Genomic DNA, 26,622 nt, shown 5'->3' with positions numbered 1-26,622 from the left:
GTTTTCTTAAAACCTAGAATTTTCTATTCAGCCTCTCTATCAAATACATAGTGATCAATAAATGCACATTAGGTGAAATAGGGAAGATATTCAGTAATTTAAAAATTACAGTGAATCTTGAGTTAAAATAAAGAACATTTTATAATTTGTCCGTAAGAAGTCTAACATAAAACAGCAATTTGGCATTCACAGGCATTCAATATATTGATCAGTAAGAAACAAAACTGAGTTCAGGGACTCCTCATTTACCTCTGTAGTGCCAGTGCCTATCACAGAGTCTGAAGCCTAGCAAACATTCAGTAAACGTGTGGCAAAAGAATGGTGTTTGAATGAATGAACTAACGAATGACACAGAGAGCAGTATTGGCAACTAGAATAAAATATTGGTGTGTCTGGATCAGATGTGAAGTGGATCACAACAAATTTGTTATTAATAATAGTTAAGGGGCTGGCCCAGTGGTGTAGTGTTTAAGTTCCCTCGCTCTGCTTTGGCAGCCCGGAGTTTGTGGGTTTGGATTCCGGGTGCAGACCTACACGCCGCTCATCAAGCCATGCTGTGGTGGCATCCCACATATAAAAAATAGAGGAGGATTGGCACAGATGTTAGCTCTAGGGCAATCTCCCTCGCCAAAAGTAATAAATACATACTCCTAAAAAAAAATAGTTAAAATTCTAAGGTTTTGAAATTTAAAAAGGAGAAAAGATAAGGTAAAAAAAATAGCACCATTTTTATTCACTTGCATTCCTTATGTTTTCTCGAGCATGAGTCTTTTGAGGGTAGCATGATTGGGAATTGTTCATAATCTTCAGAATGTCCTGCCTGTTTTGCAGCCCTCCATTTAGGATTACATTGAAATACATCATTCCAGTTGGCCTAATGATTTATAATATAAATCACAGAGGAAAATAGTTTCAGTATATTTAAAGTGAGTGGTAATTATTTATCATGTATTACATAAATGATTTGCTATTTGAAAAAGTATTCTTCTTAAGTTTCACTAGTTTCTAAAATATTTGGACAAATACTTGCTGGAAATTTTTCTTCCTCAGTTTCTTCTACTAAAATTAAGACAGTGACATCCACAAGCTTGTAAGAAATTCTTATAAAGTTTTGGAAGAGTGAAGGGACATGACATTCTCTTGTAAATTATTACTATAATTTTGAGGAAAACCTTCACAATCTAAAATGTAAAGTGAAAAGAAAAATGAGATAGATGTATTTTAAAATAAACAACAAGGGCGTTTTAATATTCTTTATACTATTGTTAGTTAACAGAACTTTCTGAAAGTATTTTAAAAAAACCTACCAGGATTAGAGGGGATCCACAAGGTTGATTCATTTTCTGGGTCAACTGTAAAAAGGATATCTTTGACTATTACTGAATAATAGAAGAAATATATAGTTAACATAGAAATATGGTGTACATAAAATATAGTCTATCCTGGACATTAAGGGAAAGACATTGGCATATCTTCACTGACGTAAAACTTTGAACACACAGCATTAATAATACATCATGATGATGATACAAGGGAAAGTATACTAACCATCTAGGAGCACAGATAAAATCTGTTTCTGAGCCATCTTACACTTTTTAAAAATATGGTGTTCCTTCGTCTGTTGCGTGGTATATGTTACTGCTGGGTATTATGTCAGAGATGCTCATCTGCTCTTTGAAGTTTTTGCAAGGCTGTTTTCTATAGTTCAGAAGCACCAGCATATTTTTCATTAATAAAAAATTCTAGTTCTCTTGATGTGCTTGTTTGCTGTGAAATAACTCTTTAAAATGATAGTCTAAGACTTTCAAGTTGTTAGTCTGATCTTACTTCAAACTCTTATTGAATTGCTGGCTACACAGAAGTTCCAATATATGGTTAATTAGTACTTCATTTCCATTGAATTTTTGAAAACTATCCCATTACAAATCCTTGCACACTGTAGGTGGGAATGCAAAATGGTGCAGCCACTATAGAAAAAAGGGTGGAGATCCCCACCACCAAAAAAGAAATTAAAATAGAACTACCATGTGATCCAGCAGTCCCACTTCTGTGTGCTTATCCAAAAGAATTGAAATCAGGATCTCAAAGAGATATTAGCACTCCCATGATCATTACAGAACTATTCACAATAACTAAGATGTGGAAACAACTTAAATGTCCAGAAAATCCCTTGTACCTGGAATAGTGCTGTCTCATAGCAGGTGCTTGTAATTGCTGAATGGGAGGGAAAAAAAAGGAATGAATGAATGAATAAAAGAGGAAGTGGCATGTAATCGAAGCTTTGATGATGGAAGGATCTGGTTATGGGAAGATAAAGAAGACAAGTTTCAAGAACCAAGTTCATGCTTATGAATCTTATTTTGATCACTCTAATTCAGTTCTTTTCCATTTGAGCAGTAAGTGCCTCTGTGTGGTCCCAAACCTCCCTTTCCACACTGTCCTGTCACAACCGCTTGAGAAATCATCCATGATCACAAAGGCAAACGCAGTCCCAGAAACTACGGAAAATTCTTTGAGCTATTATCCATCTAGCAAATGAGTGCTGTCCTTTTCAAAGAGTCACCTTGAGATTTATGCACTTAGTTCCACAATGTTGACATTATTCAATATACACTTGGAACTCTGGAAATTGCCTCCAGAATCTGCATCAGCTCTTTTTAAACATCCACAATGGTTACATTTTTATCCTTTAAGAACAGCTTTGATATTTGGGAGCCCTGATATTTCCTCCACTTAAATGTGCAAATATATCAATTTGGCAATGTTATTATCGAACATCTTGAAGAGGTACCACAATTACGTCCCCAGAATGTTTGCTCTACATGATGACAAAGCATGTAAAGTGAAAAGGAGACTGATTTAGATGGTTACATTACCATTTTATTTAAATAAACCCTCAACTACCCACTATAATGTAATGGCATATTTTTTGCAGCAACAGAACATCCATTTTTACTTTAATAATTTGATTTTTAAAAATTTTATTTTGTTATCATAAGAACTCTTAGTATGAGATCTACCCTCTTAACAAATTTCTAAGTGTACAATACATTATTTTTGATTATAGGTACGATGTTGTACAGCAGATCTCTAGAGCTTACTCATCTTGTTTAACTGAAATTTTATGCCCACTGATCAGTAACTTCCCATTTCTCCCTCCCTCCAGCCCCTGGCAACCACTATTCCACTCTTTGATTCTGTGAATTTGACTATTTTTGATACCTCATATAAGTGAAATCATGCAATACTTGTCTTTCTGTGACTGGCTTATTTCACTTGTCCTCAGGGTTCATCCATGTTGTAGCATATTGCAGAATTTCCTTCTTTTGTAAGGCTTAATAGTATTCCATTATATGTATATACCACTTTTTTTTTAATCCATTCATCTTGGTTCTTGAAACCTGCCTTCTTTATTTTCCCATAACCAGATTCTTCTGTCATCAAAGCCTAGATTACATGCCATTACCTCTTTTATTCATTCATTCATTCATTTTTCCCCCCCATTCAGCAAGTATGAACATCTGCTTTGAGCCAGCACTATTCCAGGTGCAAGGGATTACCAGAGAGTCAGAGGGAAATGGTGTCTGCCATCACATGGATAATCATACTTTATCTGTATTTCTCATGGCAATTACTACAGTTTACTTATCTGGGCATATCTCATTCTCCTATAAGATAGTGAATGCTTTGATGTCAGTATCATTGTCTAATTCACTTATCATGATGTTTTACAATTAAGACAATTGACATGTGATGAATGAATGAATGGACAAGTGAGTGAATAAATACTTGAGTGAGTGAACCAGGCTTTCTGACCTATTATGCCTGAATAATGCATAAAACACCTGAAATGGTATGAAACAAACCCAACCTCCATCATTATGGATTTGAGTCACATGAAATACTTGGACACCAAAGAAGCCATTACAATGGCATTTTTAAAAAACCATTTGAAAGTTTTTCTGTGGAATCGCAGAATACATTTTTATAGCCTAACCTAATTGAACCAGGTTTGAAAAAAAGGCTGCAAATGCAGAATGGCATGTTTACTTAGTTGGCTTAATATCTATTTAGAAGAGGCCATTAAAGTGTAGAGGAGAGAATACCATTTTATGAAATAGCAGTAGAGGAAGTTTTTTAATTTCCTAAAATATGTTTTTATGCCAAATAATAACTCGATGAAGCAACAGTTAGAAATTTTGTCTATACCTTGGTTTATTTTAGAAAATAGTTTTCTTACTTGTGTATAAACTCGCTTAGAGGAAAGAGAGTACACAGGTAAATATTTTAAAGAATTGAGATGAATACACTCAAAGTTTAGGGAACTGAGGAAGGATAATATCTGCTGGAAATGTCATGTATTGAGGTACATTCCCTCCTACCTGAGGAGCTGTCAGTGTGAGTTGGGTTTGTTTCTTTCTCTCTTTAACTTTTAATTTCTTCCTGTACTTTTTGCCCCAACAGCTGTCTTCTTATCTTTTCTTTCTATAAGCTTGAATTATTTTTGTATAAATTATTTTTATTCATGAGCAGAGTCACTTAAAAAGTTTCTATTAGAAGGTATTTCAGGGCCGGCCCCGTGGCTTAGCGGTTAAGTGCGTGCGCTCCGCTGCTGGTGGCCCGGGTTCAGATCCTGGGCGCGCACCGACACACCGCTTCTCCGGCCATGCTGAGGCCGCGTCCCACATACAGCAACTAGAAGGATGTACAGCTATGACATACAATAATCTACTGGGGCTTTGGAGGGAAAAAATAAGTAAATAAAATCTTTAAAACAAAAAAAAAAGAAGGTATTTCATTTAACTCAACTTTGTAAAATATTTTTCAGTTTCAAGGGCGTGGGGCAAAGGGAGGAGATTTTGTTTCAATTTTACAAGTTCGCCCAGGACCAGGCATTTGGGGTCAGAGTCAGCCAATAATAGTAAAATGGACCTACAGCTCTTCATATACTCACACACACTTGTATCATTCTTCCTTTCAAGAGGCAGGTTGTCTATTATAAGGGGAAGGCAAATATTGGTCAGCATCACTCTGCTGTCAAGGTACACGATTGGTGTCTGGAGGAAAAGTTTGAGATGATGGAGCTATGAGAGGTTTTGTCTTGAATCCAGTAACTTTTAAAAATTGTATGTGTGTGTGAAATGATCAAATGTAGCATATATACAAAAGAGTATATAATGTATATACATGTGGTTTGAAGAGTGATTATAAAACAAAAACCAATGTACCCCCACCCATGTTAAGAAACAGAACACATCTAGTGCTTGAGAAATGCCCCTTGTGCCCCTCCACTCCCTCCCCCAACAAAGGAAACCATTATCCTGTCTGTGTGTTAATCATTTCTTGGTTTTTCATTGTAGTTTTGTCACTTTCCTATGTATCTCTAAATAATATGTTGTCCAGTTTTAGATGTTTTTTGTTGTTGTTTTTAGCTCAATAGCAAGCACAAACCTAACTGTGCAAGGAAAGGGGAATATTACCACTATAGATGGAGGCTCCAGGAGAAGGTAAGCCAAACAGAATTTCTGGGCCATGAGCTGGCCTCAGCTTCCTTTGGAGTTTACAAGTGTCATTTCCAGGAAACCAGTAGGCAAAGCTGTGAACAAGTCCTAGAAACATAAAACCATTTGGCAGAAATGTGGGACAGACCTGGAATCGCATACTAAGAGGAAATGTGGTCAGAGGGAGGAGGCTGATCTCCATTTTCTGCTTTGCAGCTCCCTGAGGCCTAACTCCAGGTCTCAGGAGTGTGGAAACAGAACCTTGTCCTCAGCTAATCTAGGCATCATGACTTGGAAGGGAAAGCAGGAACCTCATCAGCACATGGGCCAGTTCTCTTGAATGTTCTGTCCTGGAGTTGAGAAGGTGGTACCACGGTAGCCGTGTCTTGGAGATGACAAGTTGCATTGTATTTTGCATGTTGGCTAATATTCTCCAACCTAGACAAGCAGCTCTCTTTCTGGTGCATAGCTGTCACCCTGAGATCTACCTTCTCAATTCTCTGGGGAATTCCTTTCACTTCTTTCCTGTGTCCCAAGCTTGTTTCCCATATTTCTTACTTTTTCTTCATTAACTCTCTTCTTGGTGAGCACAGCCACTTAAAAATATTTGAGAAAGGGTCTGTGCAAGTAAGTTTTTTTAATTGGAATGTTTGAAAATATCTTTAATCTACCATTATATGTGGATGATGGGGTGGCTAGTGTTTTAGTCTGAGTTCTCTTGAAAACAGAAAACACGGTATAATGCCCCCACAGCTTGGCAAGGGTGCAAACCCTCAGATAGACAGACCAGGTTCTAACGTGCACAAAACTTTGCTGAAATCTTGATAATGGCAAACATACAATCAGAGGGTAGCTTTAAAAAGCTATAGAACTGGCCATTCTTAGGTCCCAAACCAGATGCCAAGTCCCTGCCTGGTCCCATAGTGGAAGACAAACCAGCTCCTAGAGAGGAGAATCCCCAGAGAGCTTTTCCTTTTTTTGCTTCAGTTAGGAGAAAATTCTCTTTCCTTCTCCATGGTTTACTCTCCTTTGTTTTCCCAGAAAAGTTGTCAGTGAAACACTCATTCTTTCGAAAGAAATTTAGGAGAGGGGGGTGAGGGGAGAACTTCTTCTCCAACCCACAGGTTTCATGGCTCAGACAAAGCCATTGCAACAGGCGACCATATGTTCTCCCACGTCTGGCTTGTTTTGTAAATAATATAACATATGGGGGAACAACAATCCAGTTTACACCATGCCAGAAACAGGCCAGCTCCTTTTCATTGTCTTCGCTGTCAAGGTGAAGAAACAATCATCAGGAATTCCTGTGAGCAAGTTTTGAAGAAAACTTTTTTTGAAGAAAAAGATGCACACAGTTTTCAAGAACAAATGATACTTTCCAGGCATAAAGAAGCCAAAATTGTGGAGAAATTCTAGTGAAAAATGCTAACTCTGAAGAGAAATGGTTCTGCTAAAGATGTATTAATTTGCATCATTAGAACACAACTTCTTAGTCTGAAACATCTAAATGCAGATTAATGGTGACTTTATAGCAATGATATTTAAGCACAGACACTCCCCTTAAGAAAGAAGGAAAGACAGAGTAGGGAGGAGGAGGGGGAGAGGAAAGGAGAAAAAGGAAAGGAAGTCAATTTCTTATTACTGAAATGTTAACAGCTGTGTTTAAAGGTTAAGAAAATGTTTAAAGACTACAAATTTTTTTTTTACCAAACTTACTGTTCTCTTGCTCCTGATTAGCAAGAAAAAAGATAAAGCACAACCTTGTCATATTGTACCTGTAAGGTCCCTTTATCTATCTGTTATTTCAAGTGTTTCCAAGCATTGTTTAGATAGATTACATAAATTACTAAAGTCGATTATTGTGAAAATTAATAGTGGCTTGAATATTGCGACAGTAGATGTAAATGATTCCATGGTGGGCTTGAGAAGTTTTGTTAAAGATACATTGTACTCAAAGTCTATAAAAACCTCGATTTGTATTGTGTCTCTATGTTGTTGAGAGAACTAACCCGTCACAGTAGAGTTTTCTTTAATACAGTGGATCCTGACATTTCCCTTATAAAATTCAAACAGTGTGACATGCTTTTTGTTTGATAACACTATTCTTTCTCTTGACTTTGCCCAAGTTCAATGCTTCCTTAATATTTCTGTGATAAATGACACATTTTGGTAATATTTATAAAACAAAGCAAATTTTCTCCCAAGCTACGTTGAAGTCTTCATCTCTAGAAAAAGAAACCTGTTTGTAACTCTTCGGTGACATTTCTTTGTCTCTGAATGTAATTAAAACCAGGAATTTCATTATTAGCCTTAGTGTGGAATCAAGAAAGATCCTGTAGGATCTTAGGCGAGCCTGTCTCTCCAGCCTCATCTCTCACCACTTGTTCTGTGCTGTAATTGTGCTCAAATATTTGCAATCCTTAGAACACAGCCTGTTCTTTTACTCCTTGCCTTTGTTCATATTTTTTCCTTGCTTTGGAGCACCCTTCCTCTCTGACTCCCCTGGCAAACTTCCCATCCTTCAAGACTCACCTCTCTCTCGTGCATGAATCATTCCCTCGGCCTCTCAGATGGTACCCTTTCTGTGATCCCATGATATTTTCCACTTACCACTGGCATAGCCTATTGCATTTTGATCATTTTTCGCCTGTGCATTTCCTTCACCATGAGACTCTTGAGGTCGAGGACTGTGATTCATGTTTTGTTTAACCCTAACTGAATATGATGATCACATCCAAATATTAACAATAATTCCTTATTGTCATCAAATATCCAGTGTCCAAACTTCTGTGATTGTTTCATAATTTTTTTTAGTTTATTTGTTTATATAGTATTCAAAGGATGTCCATATATTGCAATTAATTGATGTGTCTTGTAAGTCTCTTTTCATCTATAAGTACCTCTCCATTTCCTTTTCTTTAATCTTTGAATGTATCTGTTGAGGAGTTGAGTGTTTTTCTTTAGAGATTCCAACCGTTTGGACATTTGTGATTGTATCCCCATTGTCTTAGTCTGTTCAGGCTGCTATAACAGAATACGATAGACTGGGTGGCCTAAACAAACAACAAAATTTTATTTCTCATAGTTCTGGAGGCTGGGAAGTCCAAGATCACCGTGCTAGGTGATTCGGTGTCTGGTGTCTCATGGCTGAATAATTTTCCATTATTTATATATATATATATATCACATCTTCTTTTTCCATTCATCTGTAAACAGACATTTACATTGTTTCCATATTTTGGCTATTGTAAATAATGCTGCAATGAACACAGGTGTGCAGATATCTCTTCGAGATCCTGATTTCATTTCCTTTGGATATATACCTGATGGTGGGATTGCTAGATCATATGGTAGTTCTATTTTTCATTTTTTGAGGAACTTCCGTACTGTTTTCCATAGTGGTTGCACCACTTTACATTCCCACCAACAGTGCATAAGGGTTCACTTTTCTCCACATCCTCACCAACACTTGCTATTGCTTGTCTTTTTGATGACAGCCATTCTAACAGATGTAAGGTGATATTTTATTGTGGTTTTAATTTGCATTTCCCTGATGATTAGTGATGTTGAGCATCTTTTCATGTACCTGTTGGCCATTTGTATGCCTTGTTTGGAAAAATGTCTATTCAGGTCCTCTGCCCATTTTTAGTCAGATTGTTTGATTTTTTGATGTTGCGTTGTATGAGTGTTGTATATGCTTTTGTTATTAACGGCTTATCAGATATATGATTTGCAAATATTTTCTCCCATTCTTTAGATTGCCTTTTCATTTTGTTGATTATTTCTTTTGCTGTGCAGAAGCTTTTTAGTTTGATGTAGTCACGTTTGTTGATTTTTACTTGTATTGTTTTACTTTTGTTATCGTATCCAAAAATCATTGCCAGGACCATTGTCAAGGATCTTTTTCCCTATGTTTTCTTCCAGGAGTTTTATGGTTTCAGGTCTTACACTTAAGTCTTTAATCCATTACAAGTTAATTTTTGTGAGCAGTGTAAGATAGGGATCCAATTTCATTCTTTTGCATGTGAATATCCAGTTTTCTTAGCGCCATTTATTAAGGAGACTGTCCTTTCCCCATTGACTATTCTTGGCTTCCTTGTCAAATATTAGTTGGCCATATATGTATGGATTTATTTCTGGGCTCTCAATTCTGTTGCATTGGTGTATGTTTCTGTTTTTATGCCCATACCATACTGTTTTGATTACTATAGTTTTGTAATATAGTTTAAAATCAGCAAGCGTGATACCTCCAGATTTGTTCTTTTTTCTCAAGATTGCTTTGGCTATTTGGGGTCTTTTGTGGTTCCATACACATTTTAGGATTGTTTTTATATTTCTGTGAAAAATGCCATTGGAATTTTGGTAGGGATTATGCTGAATCTGTAGATGGCTTTGGGTAGTATTGACAGTTTAACAATATTAATTCTTCCAATCCACCAGCACAGAATATCTTTCCATTTATTTGTGTCTTCTTCAATTTCTTTCATCAGTGTCTTATAGTTTTCTGTGTATAGATCTTTCACCTACTTGGTTAAATTTATTCCTAAGTATTTTGTTGTTTTTGATGCAATTGAAAATGGTGTTGGTTTCTTTATTTCTCTTTCAGATAGTTTGTTGTTAGTGTATAGAAATACAACTGATGTTTGTATGTTGATTTTGTATCTTGCAAATTTACTGAATTTGTTGATTAGTTCTAACAGTTTTTTGGTGGAGTCTTTAGGGTTAGACTGGTCTTATCAAATGAGTTGGGTACTTTCTTTCAGGGTTAGACCAAACTCATTAATTGTGTTGGGTAGATAACCTGCCCTTTTTTCCTGGTTTTGAAACAGTTTGTAAAAGATGAAAAATTTCATTCCTTTATTCCTGGAGTTTTAGTTGATATTCTCCACTAAATGGCCTTGGCTACTGCCTTTCAGGTGTCAGTGTGGGGGAGAGGGTGTAGTTAATGAGTACAGCAATAAATTCTTTCATAGTTATTTGTTTCTTTTAACTAATTTCCATATTTATAATTTCTAATATAAAAAACTATCCTTTCACTGATATTTTCACAATGACATAAAATTTTATATAGTATTATCTTAATAATTTTCAAACTCCTATGTATCTATAGCTATTTTCCTGTCAATATCAAGTTTTACCTTCTCTCTTTTTTCTTAATTTTAGATTTCCAAAGTTTTATCTTTTTAAAAATTATTTATTTTTAAGAACTAGGGTTTACGTTACTGATCAAGCCTATTATTTTGGGTTTGTTCTTATAGTCTTTGTTTTATTAATATCTGGCTTTATCTTGATTCCTTTATTCTGCTTTCATTGGACTTATTTTATTGTTTTTTTCAGTGTCGTTTGGTGAAATCTTTTTCATTAAATTTCAGCTCTTTTCATTTGGGGAGAAATTCAGTTATGGCTATAAATTTCTTCCTGAGCACTACGCTGGTTCCATACTCAGGTTTTGATTTACAGGCCTTACATGTTGTGCAGAAACAAGTTCACACAGCAGGCCTGAGACTGTTATCCTTGAAAAGACCTGCCTGCAAGCTTGACTTGGTGTCAAGCTGGTGTCTGAGAACTTGACTGGTAAACTCATTTCTTCACTGAAATAAAACTTTCCCTGTATAATAAGTGTCGCTCGCTGTGCCTGAACTGTGTGTACAGACAAGGCGCTTTATGCCAAGCACCTGCTTTCCTTCTGAGAGTCTAGAAGTTTTGGAACATGCTAGGCAGAGGGTGTCTATGTAACCAGCTCCCAATAAAAACCTTGGGTGCTGAGTCTCTACTGGGCTTCCCCAGGGTAAAAGCATCTCACACTGATTCCGCTTTTTTGTTGCTGGGACAAGAGTGTGCTCTGTGTGACTCCTCATGGGAGAGAGAGGGGATAAGGAAGCCTGCACATGGATTCTTCCAGATTCCGCCTGCGTCTTTTTCCCTTATGACTTGCTGTGTACCCTTACTATATCATTGTAATAAATCTTAGCCATGGGTACAGCTATATGCTGAGTCCCGTAAGTCCTTCTAGCAAATCTCCAAATGTGGGGATGGTCTTGAGGACCCCTGACCCACATAGTTATTCAGTTCAAGGTATTCTGTAACTGTCTCTTTATCTGTCTCTTTATCTCAAGAATTATTTGGGAGTCTGTCCCAAACTTTTCTGACATATGGGTTTTCTGGCAACATGTTGATTTTTTGATTCTATTGCAATCCTATGTGATTATGGCTTATATGAGATAAATATTTTGAAAATTTTGAGTTCAATGGTGTCTATTGCTCAATTCTCTGAACAGTCCACATATATTTTTTAAAGTATGTCTATTTGATGAAGATTCTTAATTATGTTATTCAGTTCCTCTTACCTTTGCTTATTTTTTGACAAATCTGTTGTTTACTGCAATTGTGATGTCTCTCACAATTATTATAGGTGTGTTCATTTTTAATACTTTCTAATATTTCTATTGGATTCCACTTTACATATTTTGAACATATCTCATATTCATAAATGTTCACTAGTGTTATATCTTCTTAGTGAATTACTACTTTTATCAATATTAATATCCTTTTTGATCCCCTGAAAGTTTTTACCTTGAATTCTATTTTGTCTGATAATAATATTGCTATAGAATCACCATGTTAGTATTTGGCAGGTATTCTTTTAACATACGTTTATTTTCAACAATTCTATATTACTTTTTTTCAGGTCTGTCTCTGGTAAATAATAATAGCTAGATTTTCTTTTTTACCAACCTAACAGTCTGTCTTTCAATAGGTTTGATAAAAATGCTCACATTTATTCTAAATATGGATAGGTTTTGATTTATTCCTACCATAGTTTTTTCTGTTTTTTATTTGCCAAAAAATTTTTTAAGGCTTTCTTGCCTTCTGTTGGTTAGATTGCGTTTTGCAACATTTTCTCCCTTCTGCTTTGATAGTTGCATAACTATGCATCTATTCTCTTTGTGTTCAGGTTGTGCACATTTTGAGCTCACATACAGAAACTTACATTTTCTTTACAAAAATCTAGAGTCAAATACATCTGTGTTCTACTCTTCCTCTCAACAAGAAATGAAATTCAGCATGCATTTCTTCCCTTTTACACTCTCCTTCTTTCTTCCCCACCTAACTCTCATGTTGACTTCTTATGGAATTTTATTTCCAGATGGTTTATTTAACACACACATGCACACACACGACTGATTTCAGTTTAGCAATATTTTTTAAATGATTACTTTGTTTACCATGTTTCTTGCTCATTACTTCCTCCCAGATATATTTTTCATCTTGCTGAAATACATCCTCTAGTAATTCTTTCAAAGAATATGGATGGTAAACTTTCTGAGGTCTTGTATGATTGAAAATGTCCTTAATTTGTGAAAGAAGCTGAATGGCTGAATTTATTCCACTGACCCTAGCAAGATCTGGTCCTCACCCCTTCCTCCTTACCACTCCTACTAAATCCAAATTGACTATCTAATCTGTCCCGTGACGAGTATGGTCTAGGTTCTCCATACCTTCTGAGAATTGGAACAGTGAACAATTTTCAGAATATAGGGGGACTTTGACTGACCTTCGTCAATGTAACATGTGAATTCTTTAGGCTATCTGTCCTCCAGCAGAACAGCCATCTTGAGCTGTTCTCCTGTTGTGATGGTTTTAATAAAGGCTTACGCTAACAGCATTTAGTTGGTTTTTCTTCTTTCACAAGTTCATCCTCATTGTTAAATGATAGTTTGGCTAAATATTATTTTCCTTAATAATTTTTGGATTTTGTTCCCTTATTTCATGGTACCAAGTGTTGCTGACAAGAAGTCCGTGTTCCACAGCCATCAATTCCCTGTTCTGGGGTTGGTACCTTTTTCTGCAGCCTCTGCAATTTCCTGCCAGGAATTTACCTGTGGGCTTTCTTTTTCAGGGATCCACATAATTTCTGGTCCACCAAAAGTCCCTACTCCGTTTTTCACAAATCCCAATGATTAACTTCTTTAAGAACACATTTATAAAGCTTTGGTGTTAAAATGGTAGATTTCAGCACGTGCCAAGTTGAAATAAGATATTATTTTTGTTTGTTTGTTTGTTTGTATGGGTCCATATGAAACTGTATCCCTGGGGAGTAGAATTGAGTGTCTAGAGGAGGACTTTTATTTTTTACTCTTTACATTTCTCTATTGGAATTTCTGCTTATGAGTTTTCTTTTGATTCAAAGTAATGGAATACTTGATGCATCGAACATCTTCCTTTTCCAGCTCCAAATGTGCCCACTAGCTTTCTCCACCTGCTCTGGTGTCCTGTCTATGCTGCGTATGGTGGGGGCAGCATCCAGGGCTCCAAGTCCTCTGTTTTCCAGTTGGGTTTGCCCAATGGGAGGCACAAATGGTAGATCAGACAGTGGGAGGAGAGTGAGGTTGGAATATTTATTTGTTAGCCTCCTCACACTCTTCCCCCCACATGTACCTGGTTACCCTGTGTTGGTTCTGTCCTCCTACTGAAGACAACAGCTGCCAGGTGGCCCTTTGCACACAGAGACCCTCACTTCCTCATCTTAATCCTTCAGGCCTAGGGGTAGCAGTGGCTCCCAAGGGTGCTGGCCTGGAGAACCACATTCCATTGTTGGCTCTTCTACATCCTGCCCACACCTTTGTGATTAGTCCCTTTATTAGATTCTCCTCAAATTACTCACCTTGAGTGTCATTCATTTTTTCCCTGGATCTTGACCGAAACCAAAACAAAAAACCAAAGTGATAAAGTATTCAGGTAACTTAGCTATACAGATTGGTCTTTTTGCTGTTTCATAACAGAATTAAAATATTTAAGAAAAAATATAGGTGAAGAAAACTTATTTTAGTTAAAGGAAATAAGCCACAGAGGGGAAGTCATAGTAAATATTTCATGAGTACGAACTTAAAGCTGGAGTTTCTCTCCCTTTCCCTACTCATGCTGTTGCTGGGTTTCTGGGCCTGGAGGGAAAGCAGGCCTGAATGAGGTCTTCACACAGCACTGCGGGATCATGCTGCAGAGATTTATAGAATCTCAGAGAAGGACGGGGCCGTGGGGACTGTCTAATGCAGCGATGAAAGCACAAAGCCCTGTGCAATTTATGAGACAGCCCTAGATTTAATTGGTATGGCAACTATTTAGAGACCACCCCCCACACTGCTGCTTCCTCAGTGTGCCTATGTGAAAATATTTTAGTGGTTTTAATATAGTGCTGATTTTCTCACTGGTGAAATTTTGGAGAGTAGCTAACAAGGGCAGCAGGTAACATTCACGGAATGCTCGTTGTGTGCAACAGAGTGTGCTCAGAGCTTTACATGCATCATGTCCCACAGCCTCATCTAAGCTCCACGTGGATACTATCCACGATGTATAGTAGTGTGTGATAGCAGTGGATACCATCAATCATCCCATTTTACTGATGAGGAAAATAGGCTGAAAAAAGTTAACAGACTCATCCCACAGTCAAGAAGTGATGGAGCGAGGATTCAAACCTGAGCATTTGACACTGAACCCCACACTCCTATCCATTACATTGTTCCTTCTTGTTATGTCTATGTGGAAATACATATGTATATATAACGCAGAAATACTGCTTTGTGCCTAACAACATACCATATATGTTGTGTCATGTCACTACACACACCGTAATGTCTTAAGTGACATTATTCACAATATGCCAATTTGCTTAATATTAAACAGAGCAATATTAATTTGCTCTGTTTCCCCCCTAATAGTTCCTTTCTAATCCTAACTCCTCTCATATTATCTCTGACCTCAGTATTTCCTTGAGCTTCATATCCTCATCTGTAAAATGATGATGATAATAATACTTCCCTCACTGAGTGATTAAATATTTATGATAGCTATTATGATGATGATTATTATATATTACAATTATTATTATTGAATACCATGTTAAACATTACTGTTGCAGAGTGGAGTGCTAGATGACTCTGATTTTCTCCCTTTTGCTTATCACAATATAATTGGTAATATTTAAATGTGTAATAAGAAAAATGAATTTGTTGGAGTTTTTTTAAATCAAATTATTCATTTAAAGATATAAATGTTAAAATATGCTTTAGCTCTCCTGCACCACAAATGGTTTTAAGATTGATTAACAGCAGTCACCAATCCAGGCTAAATCCATGAAGTTTTATTTCACCAAACAATGCTTATCCTGAGTCGTTTTACTGCTTGTCAATATTTCACACTCTCTCTGCAATCAGAAAACTGTTGCAAGGACACTTATCAATCCTTCCCCTTAAATAAATTCACTGGAGCCTCCTTCTGATTGCTCTGTATTTATTCCTGATGCATGTGCTTCTGCTGGAGAGTGTACAACTGTTAGCATTCACAGGCACCCCTTAGAAATGCTGGAAAAGGGCTCTTCGTTATGGGGATGATGCCATGTTATCAGCCCCCCATCTTCCTGTACCATCTTCTGATGATCTTGTGGGAGTTTAATTTGGTGTCTCTATTCTAATGAGACTCACACACTGGTGCATTTATACCTGGGATCCAGGCAGGGCTGAAATGGCAGTGTGCTGGTGTTTTACCCAACAAAGAAATGCATCTTTAAAATAGATTATTATCCTATTTGTAAAAAGGAATCATAGGCATGTGTAAACAGAACTTAGCCTTTACTCTTCGGATTCCAAAATGTAATTTTTTTCCTCCGTGAATGATCTCATGCCAAATGGCTAAGCCAAAAAAAAAAAAAAAAAAATGTGTTTGCATGACAGAGAAACCAAGATTACATTTTAGTCACTTTACTTAATAAAGGGAAATTTAGTAGATTTATGTTTCATTATTTAGCAGCCAAAACAGCTTTGAATATTTTTCATCTACCAAAAGAAAGGTTGCTGATTTGACATAAATGTTAAAGAAAGAAAAAAGCCCAATTCTCAAGATATTTTTTCTTTTATTTAAAATGTTAAATATCACAACACATTATACAATAAATGAGGACCTTAGAATCACATTAAAACTTTTAAAACATCTCTATATAGTCACAAAACATGAAACATGCTTCAGGGACACCAATACAGTTTGATACCAAATCGCAGCACATTTTCACCAAGAAAATACATGGAAAAGAACAAGCCTGTGAGTTTCCTTTCCTTGAGCAGTAGCTGACGTGGCTGCTCCCAAGCAACAAAAAGGATTTCTTCCTTTGGAGTCTGTATCATTGACAGGTTTTTATAATTTCATTGAACACTGTGCTTTGTTGAGAAATTATCAATGATTTCTACTTCTGAGGGAGTCAGCGTATTAGAATTATAATACACCTTTACAACACATATTGGCACAATATGAAAAAATAAACACTGAGTTTTCAACTCAAAACAACAATTATTATTAAATAAATAATTACTCCTCATAGTGCATGTCTCATTTTACTTTTCATGGGCCATTGACACAAATGAAGCTCAATAAATAATATATTAGGTAGTTTATTTACGTCTTCTTTCATAATTCTGCATTGCACTCCTTTCATAAGCCACTGAGAACAAAGAGAAGGTAAAGAGTTTTTAAAGAGGATTCACTGAGGGAGTTAAACAAATAAAGTTCAAAGCATACAGTAACTTATTTTAAACTCATAATGACTTTTTTCCCTTCCATGGAAGTATTTCTAAGAGTTTTATTTGCACATCTTCCAATCTTTCCTCAGTCTCTATCCTGATTGGAAATGATATAACCAGAGAATTCTTGGTTATTTTGGTCATCCATTATAAACCTGGTGCCCCCAAAGCATATTTCCACAATATATTGCAATGTTGGTTCTCAACAGCTTTCTCAAGCAGTGGCAGACACCCATGGTGATTTGGCGAAAGGACAATGCCTAAAATAACCAGGAATAGGAGTAGGGTGAAAGCAAAATGTGGGACTTTTATTCTACGACAGAGTCAATAAACTACAGGCCATGGGCCAAATCCAGCCTACCATCTTTTCTTATAAACAATGTTTTATTGGAACATGGCCACACTCATTCATTTATGTATTGTCTGTGGCTACTTTAGCATTAAAATGGCAGATCTGAGTAGTTGCAACAGAGACTGCATGACTCACAAAGTCTAAAATATTTACTCTCTGGCTCTTTACAAAAAAAGATGCTGATTCCTGTTACAGGGGTATCTAATGGTATGAGGGTCTCTTCCTGTCTTGTGGATTCCTTCCCATGATGGGTTGTCTCTGAGACTAAAAACAACCTCACTGTCTGTAGGTAGGGCAACTGTGCCATCTAAATACAACACTGTTTAACTTACCTCCTAGCACCCTAATGGCCTGTGAAAGATTAATCACTGCTTCCAAGGTACTTAACATATAGCTAACAAGTAATTTAAGTACTTCGACTATCTGGACAAAAAAAGCTAAAATTATATTATATTGCATTATATTATGTTATACACAATTTCAAAAGGGTCCGTAACCACAAAAGGGTAAGGATCAGACTGTTGTGATCAAAATACTTAAGTATATTTTTCATCATTTTAGCTAATACTTTATACATTTATATTTACACTACAGTGAAACTACTGTGCTTTTTAAAATTCAGTACGCTTTGTATAAAATACTGAATTTAAATAGAAACAGTAGAAAGAACTGTGAAAGATGTGTAGGAATCATGGATGCCACTGCAAACGATTTTTTTGGCGAGAAGGATTAGCTGAGAGAGAAGGTAGGTAAAGGCTCTGGAGTTATCACTTTCACCTTTTACCACTGAGCAGATGATCTTTAGCATCCACACTCCCCTAAATGGGGTTAAGGATAAGCTGAATGTTTCATGTCAATCATGGATGCACTTCTGGGGTGGAACAGTCAGAGCCTCCAACTGGGCAGTTCTGAAGGAAGGACACAGTCCATTTCTCATGCTGGTTTGTTTGTGTTAGGAGGATGACTAGCACATGTTCAGTTCCTGATAAGCTTTAGGGAATCCGATTCTGTTCCTCAGAGAAGTGAGGTGAAAGCTAATGTAAACTAACCAAAGACAGATTAGTCATTTAGCTGGAGTATCATGTCCTCTTAACTGGAAGCAGTTTCTTACCTGGTCCTTGAACTCTCTCAAACCGAATGTAAGTGTAAGTTTTTGTGTGTATGAGCTGATGAGGGTTTCTCTGGGAAGAGGGTTTCTAGATTTCTCAGATTGTCAAAGGGGTCTGTGACCACAAAAAGTAAGGATCAGATGGCTGTAGAAGGTTATGATTACCTTGTCTCAGCTGATTATATGAAAAGATCTCTGACTATAGATTACATTTTCTGCACATTTTTTTCTTTTCTTTTCTTAACTAAAATGGAGGAGCAAAGATTTAGTCTTAAATTGATTCTGAGTCATTCCAGTGATTCTATTTATTATTATCTATAATTATATTATAACTTTAAGTACATTTAATAGCATTAAATCTGCAATAAATTGCACAGTATCTATATTATTGTAAAGTTAAGCATGTTCTGAAACTTGTATCAATTCTGGAAACGCAAAGTTGATGACTAGTATGATTATCAAGAAAACCACAGTTATATAAGGGCTAGTGTATACTTCTGCCACTGTGTTTTAAATTTATATTCCGTTTCCAAAAGCTGGAAGAAAATATATATTAATAAAACAATTTTAAGTTTTTCATTAGGATCACTGATAACTTCTTTAAAATTTAAACTTGAGCAGCCCAAAAATTACTGATGAAGAAATACAAAAATAGTGTCTAAATCTGGAAGGTAGAGAACTAATATCAATACTAGGATATATCATTTTTGTATGACTTTTCCAGATAATTAAGCCAGCACATCTTAGTTATAGATTTTTTAGAAACTTGTAATATTCTAAATGGATAAGACGGCTGATGATTACTTTCTAAATAATTACATGATTAGTATTTTAATTCTTTTTTCACTGAAGGTAAAACAAGGAGAATTTGACTAGCTTTCCCATGAAATCTAACCTAAGGACTATTAAAGCCTGAATGTGCTTAGCAAAAAATCAGTCCCTATGAAAATGATGTAGGGGTTATTTAACCTTGAGAATACTGTGATGAATGAGTTAAGAAATAAGAGTTTTCAGATATATGTATGTGTCATTTATATAGAACAGAGACACTAAAGAGAAGAAAAGAAATATGTAGCCTTTTGTCAAGTGAAAGAGTTGTTCAGAATTAAAATGGGTTATGAGAATTGTGGCATCCCTTGTCTCTAAGGGTTTTATGGCCAGAACTAATTAGAACTCTCCAGGATGATTTAATTGTGTTTCTTTTTGAAGGCACTGGAATGGACTATATTACTCTCATGCTCTCAAACATCCATCAGGATGTTTAGAGTTTGAGCTTCTATAACTTTATGAAGAGCGTGTGATTTGTATAAATAGATTTGTTTGTTTTTGTTTATTTATTTTTGTGTTGGAAGACTGCCAGATGTAACGTCTTGTAAGACTTTCAAATTACCTTGGCAACAAGTGAAAATTTGGTCTTATTTCCCACATACCCTCCTCCTCTTAGTTCAGTAAGGTTAAATGTGGCTTATTTAACAGATATAAGGGAAAGAATATTAGACTAGACCAAAGATTCAGGTTAGGTAATAATTAAATGAGGCAGACACTGATAAGGCTGGTGGTTTGAGAGAGATGGATGTTGTGGTGATATTAGCTTAATCAGCTATAAACCCATTCTTGGATTTATTTATTACAATTAGGTTTTTTTTCACCATAAATGCTCATTTTAAATTTATTATTCCTTTTTAATACTTTAAAAACTGTCTTAGAAAGAAAAAATACAAGTAGATTTAAGATACTATTTTCAGTCATTATTTTATACATACCAGGATTTAAAGCTCTTTTGCCCATTAGTCCAACAAAGGAATCTGTTTTATGCCCTGGAAAAATACATTTAGGGGTATTTTAATATGTATATCTTTGAGGAAATAAATTCTTATAACTAGTACCCAAAAAAAAAGCAAGCTTCCGAATATACGCCCATTTAATAAATATATATCTATTTCAAGTTTTGTTGAGCCTGAAGAAATGAAGATTTCTAATAAGTCTTATAAATAACACTAAAACAATACCATGAAAGCACTTCCTCAATTCTATATCTAAATATTAGCAAGCATCCTTTATTCATATTATATTTTATTTGTTTAAATATAAAGTTTTATATATTGTTGCTATTTAAGCTAGCTTTGATTTTTAGGGAGTCAATTTCACATTTGTGTGACAGAGAAATATCCAAGCCTATTTCCTTATGTCACTGAGTATGTTGTATTTCTCAGGAACTGAACCTTAGTTAAGTCAGATACCTTATAATTATAAACTTCTAAAAGGTCACTATTTCTATTTTATTGCATTTTTAAAAAATACTCCTTTTGAAAACGTGTGTTAGTTTTGACATTAATAGAGTACATTTATTTTCATTACATAGAATTTTCTACATGGAATTCCCTTGTAACTCAAATCCTTTGAAAGTAAATATGAATGATTTATTTTCAAAGATGAAACCTTTGGGAAAAGTTATTATTTTAACTGTATTAGGAGAACGTCTCTTGGTTTTCACTGTTATTAGTTGAAAATAAAGTTGCTATCTTAATGTGGCCTACTCTGCCGCCCAGTGAACCAAAATCCAAGTCAGTGTAAGTGGACAGTATAATTAAGATGGACCCCAGGGACTTCCTGTCAACTCTGGTTCCATTAACTGGGAAACTGGGATCTAATGGCCATCAAGTGCCACACTACTGCCACCTTCACCCCCCTAAGAAATGTTTCACTGTGTTTTGATGGACTGAGGTTTCCCATTCAATTATAGAATCAAAAAACTGCATTTCTATCTATATTTACCTTTAATAAGGATTCTCTATTCAGACATTCACTCAAGCCTCTTAATTGGCTGCTGGATTACCCTACTAAGTGATGTCATTATGGGAGCCATCATACTAAAATGATTTAGAAGATACCTGTAAATGCTTGTTTTGTTTCTGTTTTTGTTTTATAGTGGAAGTGTGGTTGAGCCATCGGGGAGAGGAATGTGTGGTGGATTTTTACTCCTAGAATTGAAATTCTTATCTAAAACTAACAATTTATAGGAATTAAAGGATTTCTTTCTTTCTTCCTTCCTTTCCTTAGCAGCTTAAAACAACAACAAATACTTAATATCTCACAGTTTCTGTGTGTCAGGAATTTAGCAACAGTTTAGCTGGGAGTTAAAGGATTTTTAACATCATGTATTCCTTTGGTAAGTATGACATGTCTAAACAACAGAGCTTTAAACAATCATGTTCTAGATGTAATATGAGCCTCCTCCATTCTTATAGTGTCTTCATTTAAAATATTAGGTCCTAAGTTATAGTAGAAATAAGATCAGATATTATATAAAGTGGGATTCAGTCTAATTTACATTCGCATTTGATAAATGTCAAAATAATTTTGAACTTACTTTTATGAGAGATCGGGCCATGTCCTGGAAGAAATAAAGATAAAATGAGCAAACACAATAAATTTGTTTTAAAGAAACTACATTATATTTTTTAAAGAGAATTATAAAATAAATTGATTTTTAAATATGTAACATTTCCCATTCATGTACTATCCTGAGGAATATAGCAGAACCATAAATGCTAACCAAATTATTAATAATAAAAACAAAATATTTTAATAAGCAAAAGGAATATTTTTTTAAGTACTTTCTTTGGGTCACAGATTCAAATGCAGGCCTGTGAGACTCCTGAGGCCTGTTAACAACTGTTGGGCCTACCACCTCTCAGTTTTCTTATAAGAAACACATCTTCATGGAGGGCCACCCATTTGATGCTAAGGAGAGAGACAGATGCAAATCTATCTCGGTATTAAACAAGCATAATCAAGAATCTGTATTTCAGCCCATAAAAGACTTTTTTCACTTTCCTACATGTGCATTCACAATAGTAAAATAAAGATTTATAGAAATGTTTACCATAAAGAGCCTTTAACAGGGCCACTTGTTTTTCAACTGAGGAATCTGACAAGAGACGAAGTGACATTAACTATTTACACGTTCCACTGATGGTGAGATGAATTCAAGCAAACTGAATATTTCTATCATGACACCAGGAAGCTAATCTATTCTAACCCCAATGGTCTATAATCATCTTCCACACGCACCTAGACCTTTCTGAGTACTACCCCCCGGAGGCCCCGTGCCTTCTCCCTCTTTGTCAGTTTGGATCTTTAGTCAAGGGAGCATTTAGCTAAGGTTGGTTCCTGTTCTTGGTGGTTTGGGTCTCTAACATTGTGAGGCAAGCGAAACGGATCTCTCCCTCCCTCCGCGGGCATATGCGAGTGTTAGCGAGGTGCGGCCCAGAGTAGCGCCCAGGGAGTTACACCTCTTTTAGGGCGGAAATCTCTACCCAAAGAGCAAGAGAGACTGGGCTCTGAGAACGAGCGAGCAGACAGGGCGAGATGCCCGGAGACACAGAGAGAGGGATAGCTGCCCATCTCACCAGCATCCCGTTTGCCCATTAATCCGTAGAACTGCTGAGCCTTGGGTTTCCGGGCGATTCTCTGCAGAAGATGCTCAAAGGGCTCGGGCAGCTCCTCCTGGAGGACAGATGTACGGACAAACTGGCGTGTAGTCAACCAGCGCGAGGATCCCGGAAACCCGGGTCATTCCGATGGTGAGCTCCAACCCTGAGCGAACCTCGGCTCCCGGCAGTGAGGCCCGCCCCCGGGGCCTCGGGGAGGCGAGGGGAGGCCAGGCTTCCCCAAGGCGGGGCTGAGTGGGTTCCAGGCCGGGGTGCTCCCTTTCTCCACCCTTCCCCGCCGAACTCCTGCCCAGCGCCCCTGCCTCCCCCAAGCCCTGCCCTTGCGAGTTAGCAGGAGGAGCAGCGTCTCCGAGCCCTGCGCGCTTTCCGCTCTTTGCTCCCATCCCGGAGACCTCAACTCATCTGCAGTGCAGCCCCCTGACTTTGTCTTGACTCTGTCGCCAGTTTTGGAGCCGCCTCACCGCCCTAAATTCACACAGGTGTGCGTCGGGTGGGGAAGGGTGACAACGCTTTACAAGCGACCTGCACGGCGCGACTTTGTTCCCGCTAGGCGCGCTCCCTTGCACCCATAGTCTGTGAGCCTTGTAAAGGAAAACTTAACGACTACGTCCTCAGGTCGGTAAAATGTCAAGGCAGGAAGTTAGCTTCCCACCCACCTACGCCCCTCTAAGCTCCCAGCGGCTCACCCCTTACCCCCGCTGATGCCTGCATCTGGCGCGCCATCCTCTGCCCCTGCCTAGCGTTTCCAAACGCCCGGTCCTTGCAGCTGGACTGGAGTCCCCGAATTCCCGGTTACTCAGGGATTAAACCTTGTGAGGTTTCCAGCCTTGTTAGGATCCCGGGCTCCTCAGGGAGGGCATCATTCCTCCAGGGAGTTCCCGAGACCCGACGGTGCAGCCCTCGGGAGAAAACTTGGATGGTGGGCACAAAATCTCGTGCGGGACCCAGGGGATGGCATTCCTTTACACCTCTGGTGGCTGTCGCGGTGCCCGCCAGGCTAACTAGGCGCTACCGCGGGGCGAAGGCGACAGCTCCCGAGCCCAGGAAGAACGGCGCAGGCCGTCTCCGGGCCGGGTCTCACCTTGATCTGGTCGCTGTCGGACCAGTCAGACCAATAATTCAGATCATCGTTGGCTCCGATTTCTTCTGCAAACAATTGAGTGGAGACGAGAAAAAAGACTGCCAAGGCTATGAGAATTTTCATGTTGGATTTCTGGAAAGAGTGGAGAGAAGAGACCGAGGAGAGTAAAATATATGTATTGGAGGACGGTTATCCAAGAGTTGGGGGTGCATAATCCTCGGTCCCACAAAGGAACTCAGGGCCCACTTCAGTCCCACAAAGGAACTCAGGGCCCACTGAATCACGATAAAAAGCCTAAGGGCTAAAGACCTGCCTGTACCCTTTAGGAAAGAGAAGCATGCCCCAAAGCTTCTTAAATTCCCTTCTCCCTGGATCCCAACTCCCCCAGCCCCCAACCCACTGATCCACACCTTCAAGCCAAGAACCTCTGCAGGTGGAAGACAAAGCGGGACATTGGCATTTGGAATACCCGTCTCCCCTCTGTCCCCCCACTCACCCCCCACAGTCCCTCGCCTCAGCGGCTCTTCCAGCGCGGCCAGCAGCCGCCTGGGAGCGATGCGCGGTGCGGAAAGCCCACTTGGCCCGGAGCAGGCACTTACTGAGGCGGACAGGCCCGCGGGGTTCCTCTGGCCGGTCCGAGCGCACGCCGGGCGCTCCGCACTCTCGGTCGCCGCGGCGGTGGAGGGGAGGTCGCAGCGCGCTCTCTTGCCTGCACCGCGCGGCTCGGTATTTATCCGAAGCTCGACCAGCCTCGAGACCCACGTGACACGCTCCCCACGCGACTTTCTGCTCAATATTTAATTAGCCGCCTCCTCTCCTTTCGCTTGCGTCTGATTGAGAGTTTCCGAGACGGTAACCCGTCGGTGCCCATAACATCTGGACCCAATTGGGTTCGAAATGACGCACATTTGGGAAATTCAAGATCTCGCCATCCAATCCCAAGCGGCCAGGCTTCTTCCGTCTGCAGATCTGACGCCCCCTCCCCTCTCCTTCTTCCGAACGGGGTTCCGTGATACCTGAGATTACTCATCAAAATGGGGCAAAGTGACTCATTCCTCGGACTTCGGCAACTTTTCCGTCCCTTGAGACGTCAGGATAAGTTGCACTTTTAAGGATGGCCGAATAACTTCAGGTATTAAGATGTCGTCGGAAATCAGGCTAAGGAAGGAGCACTTCAAGTGGGGAGGGAGGCATTTTTTTCCCCCTTCTATTTCCATCTGCAGAGTGTCTTAAGTGTTTCTGAGATACAGCATCTTTCTATGAGCAGAACATCCTTCTCCCAAATCAGCTAGAATACTGGCGTTTCTTTAGCTTTACAAAGGGATTTTCAGTCCCGTAGTATTTCAGACGATGGCAGCAGATTTATTTTACATTTTGGAGAAAAGGGAATTTAAACGTGGCGTTGTACGTAGAACTTTTATATCAGTGCCATTCTAGGATATCTTTTGTTCCAAGCTTGCTAAGTCCTCTTTCTTGCCTAATCCGGAAGCGGGGGTTGGAAGAGGACGTTTTCCCTTCTCTTCTACCCTTTCTTGCTGAAGACTAAGACACTGGCAAGACGGTGTACGGGATCCTTGCCGGGTGTCGTTAAAGGACTCTACAAATCATTCACAGATTTCTTCTGTATATGAAAATAAGGGTAGTGAAGATGCTAATTGGGCCGTCGTTAATAAATACCCTCTATACAGAAATCACAGCTTTCCATGAACCCATGAGTTTGTCTTGCAGATACATTTCTTTCATCTCAAAATGAATTAAATGACATAGTATCTTGGGTGGAGTTCTTTTCTTCTCTTTACTTAGTATTATATTTTTCAATTAATTCTGATGTTTTTAGTATAGTGCATTAAGGGAATAAGTTTTTGCAACTCGTTGAAACCAGTATTTTTTTTCCTTTAACATTTGTTTTTCTCTCTTAAACAACCCTGAATTTTGAAATTTCCATGTGTCTATCTCATTTCTTTAGGCCTAGCTTCACAATGTGAGGCATTGTATTCTTTGTTTTTATAACTTTTTATATGGAAAATTATAAACATACACAAAAGTAGAGAATCATCACTTGAAAAAATTTTCAGGTTTACCTATAAACCCTTCCTATTTCTCCTCCACTCAAATTATTTCTAAGCAAATCCCAGACATCATTTCAACTGTAAATATTTCAGTATGTATCTATAAATGGTAAGGCTTTTTAAAAGTAAAAACAGAACCATGTCATTATTCCACCTAAAAACAACGTAAAATAATTTTTTACAACGTTAAATATCCAGTCAATATTCAAATATTCCTCATTGTTTCAGAAACCCCTCCCCCCTGCAGTTTAATGGTTAAAATCAGAATTGTAATGAAGTCTATGCATTGCAATACATTCGTACATCTCTTAAATCTCCCCTAATCTATAGGTCTCTCGATCTCTTTCTCTTGTAGTTTGTGAATTGGTCAGTAAAGTGTACTACATTCTGGAGCTTGCTGATTGCCTCCTAATGGTTTCTTTTAATGTGTTCCTCTGTCCTGTCCATTTCCTGTTAATTGATAGTTGTATCTGGAAGCTTAATCCCACTT

The 26,622-nt window shown here is 37.9% G+C and overlaps 1 protein-coding gene across 2 annotated transcripts; it reads right to left on the bottom strand.

Annotated features, from left to right (window-relative positions):
- Window positions 1-16,387: 16,387 nt before the first annotated feature.
- Window positions 16,388-24,921, bottom strand: TAC1 (tachykinin precursor 1). Of its 2 annotated transcripts, XM_004431377.2 has the most exons (7): window positions 24,663-24,921; window positions 24,064-24,195; window positions 22,941-23,037; window positions 22,415-22,459; window positions 21,899-21,922; window positions 20,292-20,345; window positions 16,388-16,989 (listed from the first exon to the last, which is right to left on the bottom strand). In XM_004431377.2, exons 2-7 carry the CDS (start codon window positions 24,184-24,186, stop codon window positions 16,940-16,942), a joined length of 393 nt encoding a protein of 130 aa, XP_004431434.1. In that variant the 5' UTR covers window positions 24,187-24,195; window positions 24,663-24,921; the 3' UTR covers window positions 16,388-16,939. The 2 variants fall into 2 exon arrangements, with proteins under 2 accessions (XP_004431434.1, XP_004431435.1); XM_004431378.2 differs by lacking the exon at window positions 22,415-22,459.
- Between the last annotated feature and the right edge of the window lie 1,701 nt (window positions 24,922-26,622).

This window comes from Ceratotherium simum, chromosome 1, assembly GCF_057802395.1.
Source record: "Ceratotherium simum simum isolate JZ-2026a chromosome 1, ASM5780239v1, whole genome shotgun sequence".
NCBI classification, from domain to species: Eukaryota; Metazoa; Chordata; class Mammalia; order Perissodactyla; family Rhinocerotidae; genus Ceratotherium; species Ceratotherium simum.
The sequence above is the reverse complement of the archived record's forward strand: the minus strand, read 5'-3'. Positions and strand labels throughout refer to the sequence as shown.

Coding starts and splice junctions, on each gene's coding strand:
- TAC1 (XM_004431377.2), bottom strand. CDS start 24,186: ATGAAAATTCTCATAGCCTTGGCAGTCTTTTTTCTCGTCTCCACTCAA. Junction 20,346..21,898: donor TGGCCCGATCTCTCATAAAA/GTAAGTTCAAAA, acceptor GTATTTTTCCAG/GGCATAAAACAGATTCCTTT. Junction 16,990..20,291: donor CAAAAGAGCTTTAAATCCTG/GTATGTATAAAA, acceptor CTTTGTTCTCAG/TGGCTTATGAAAGGAGTGCA.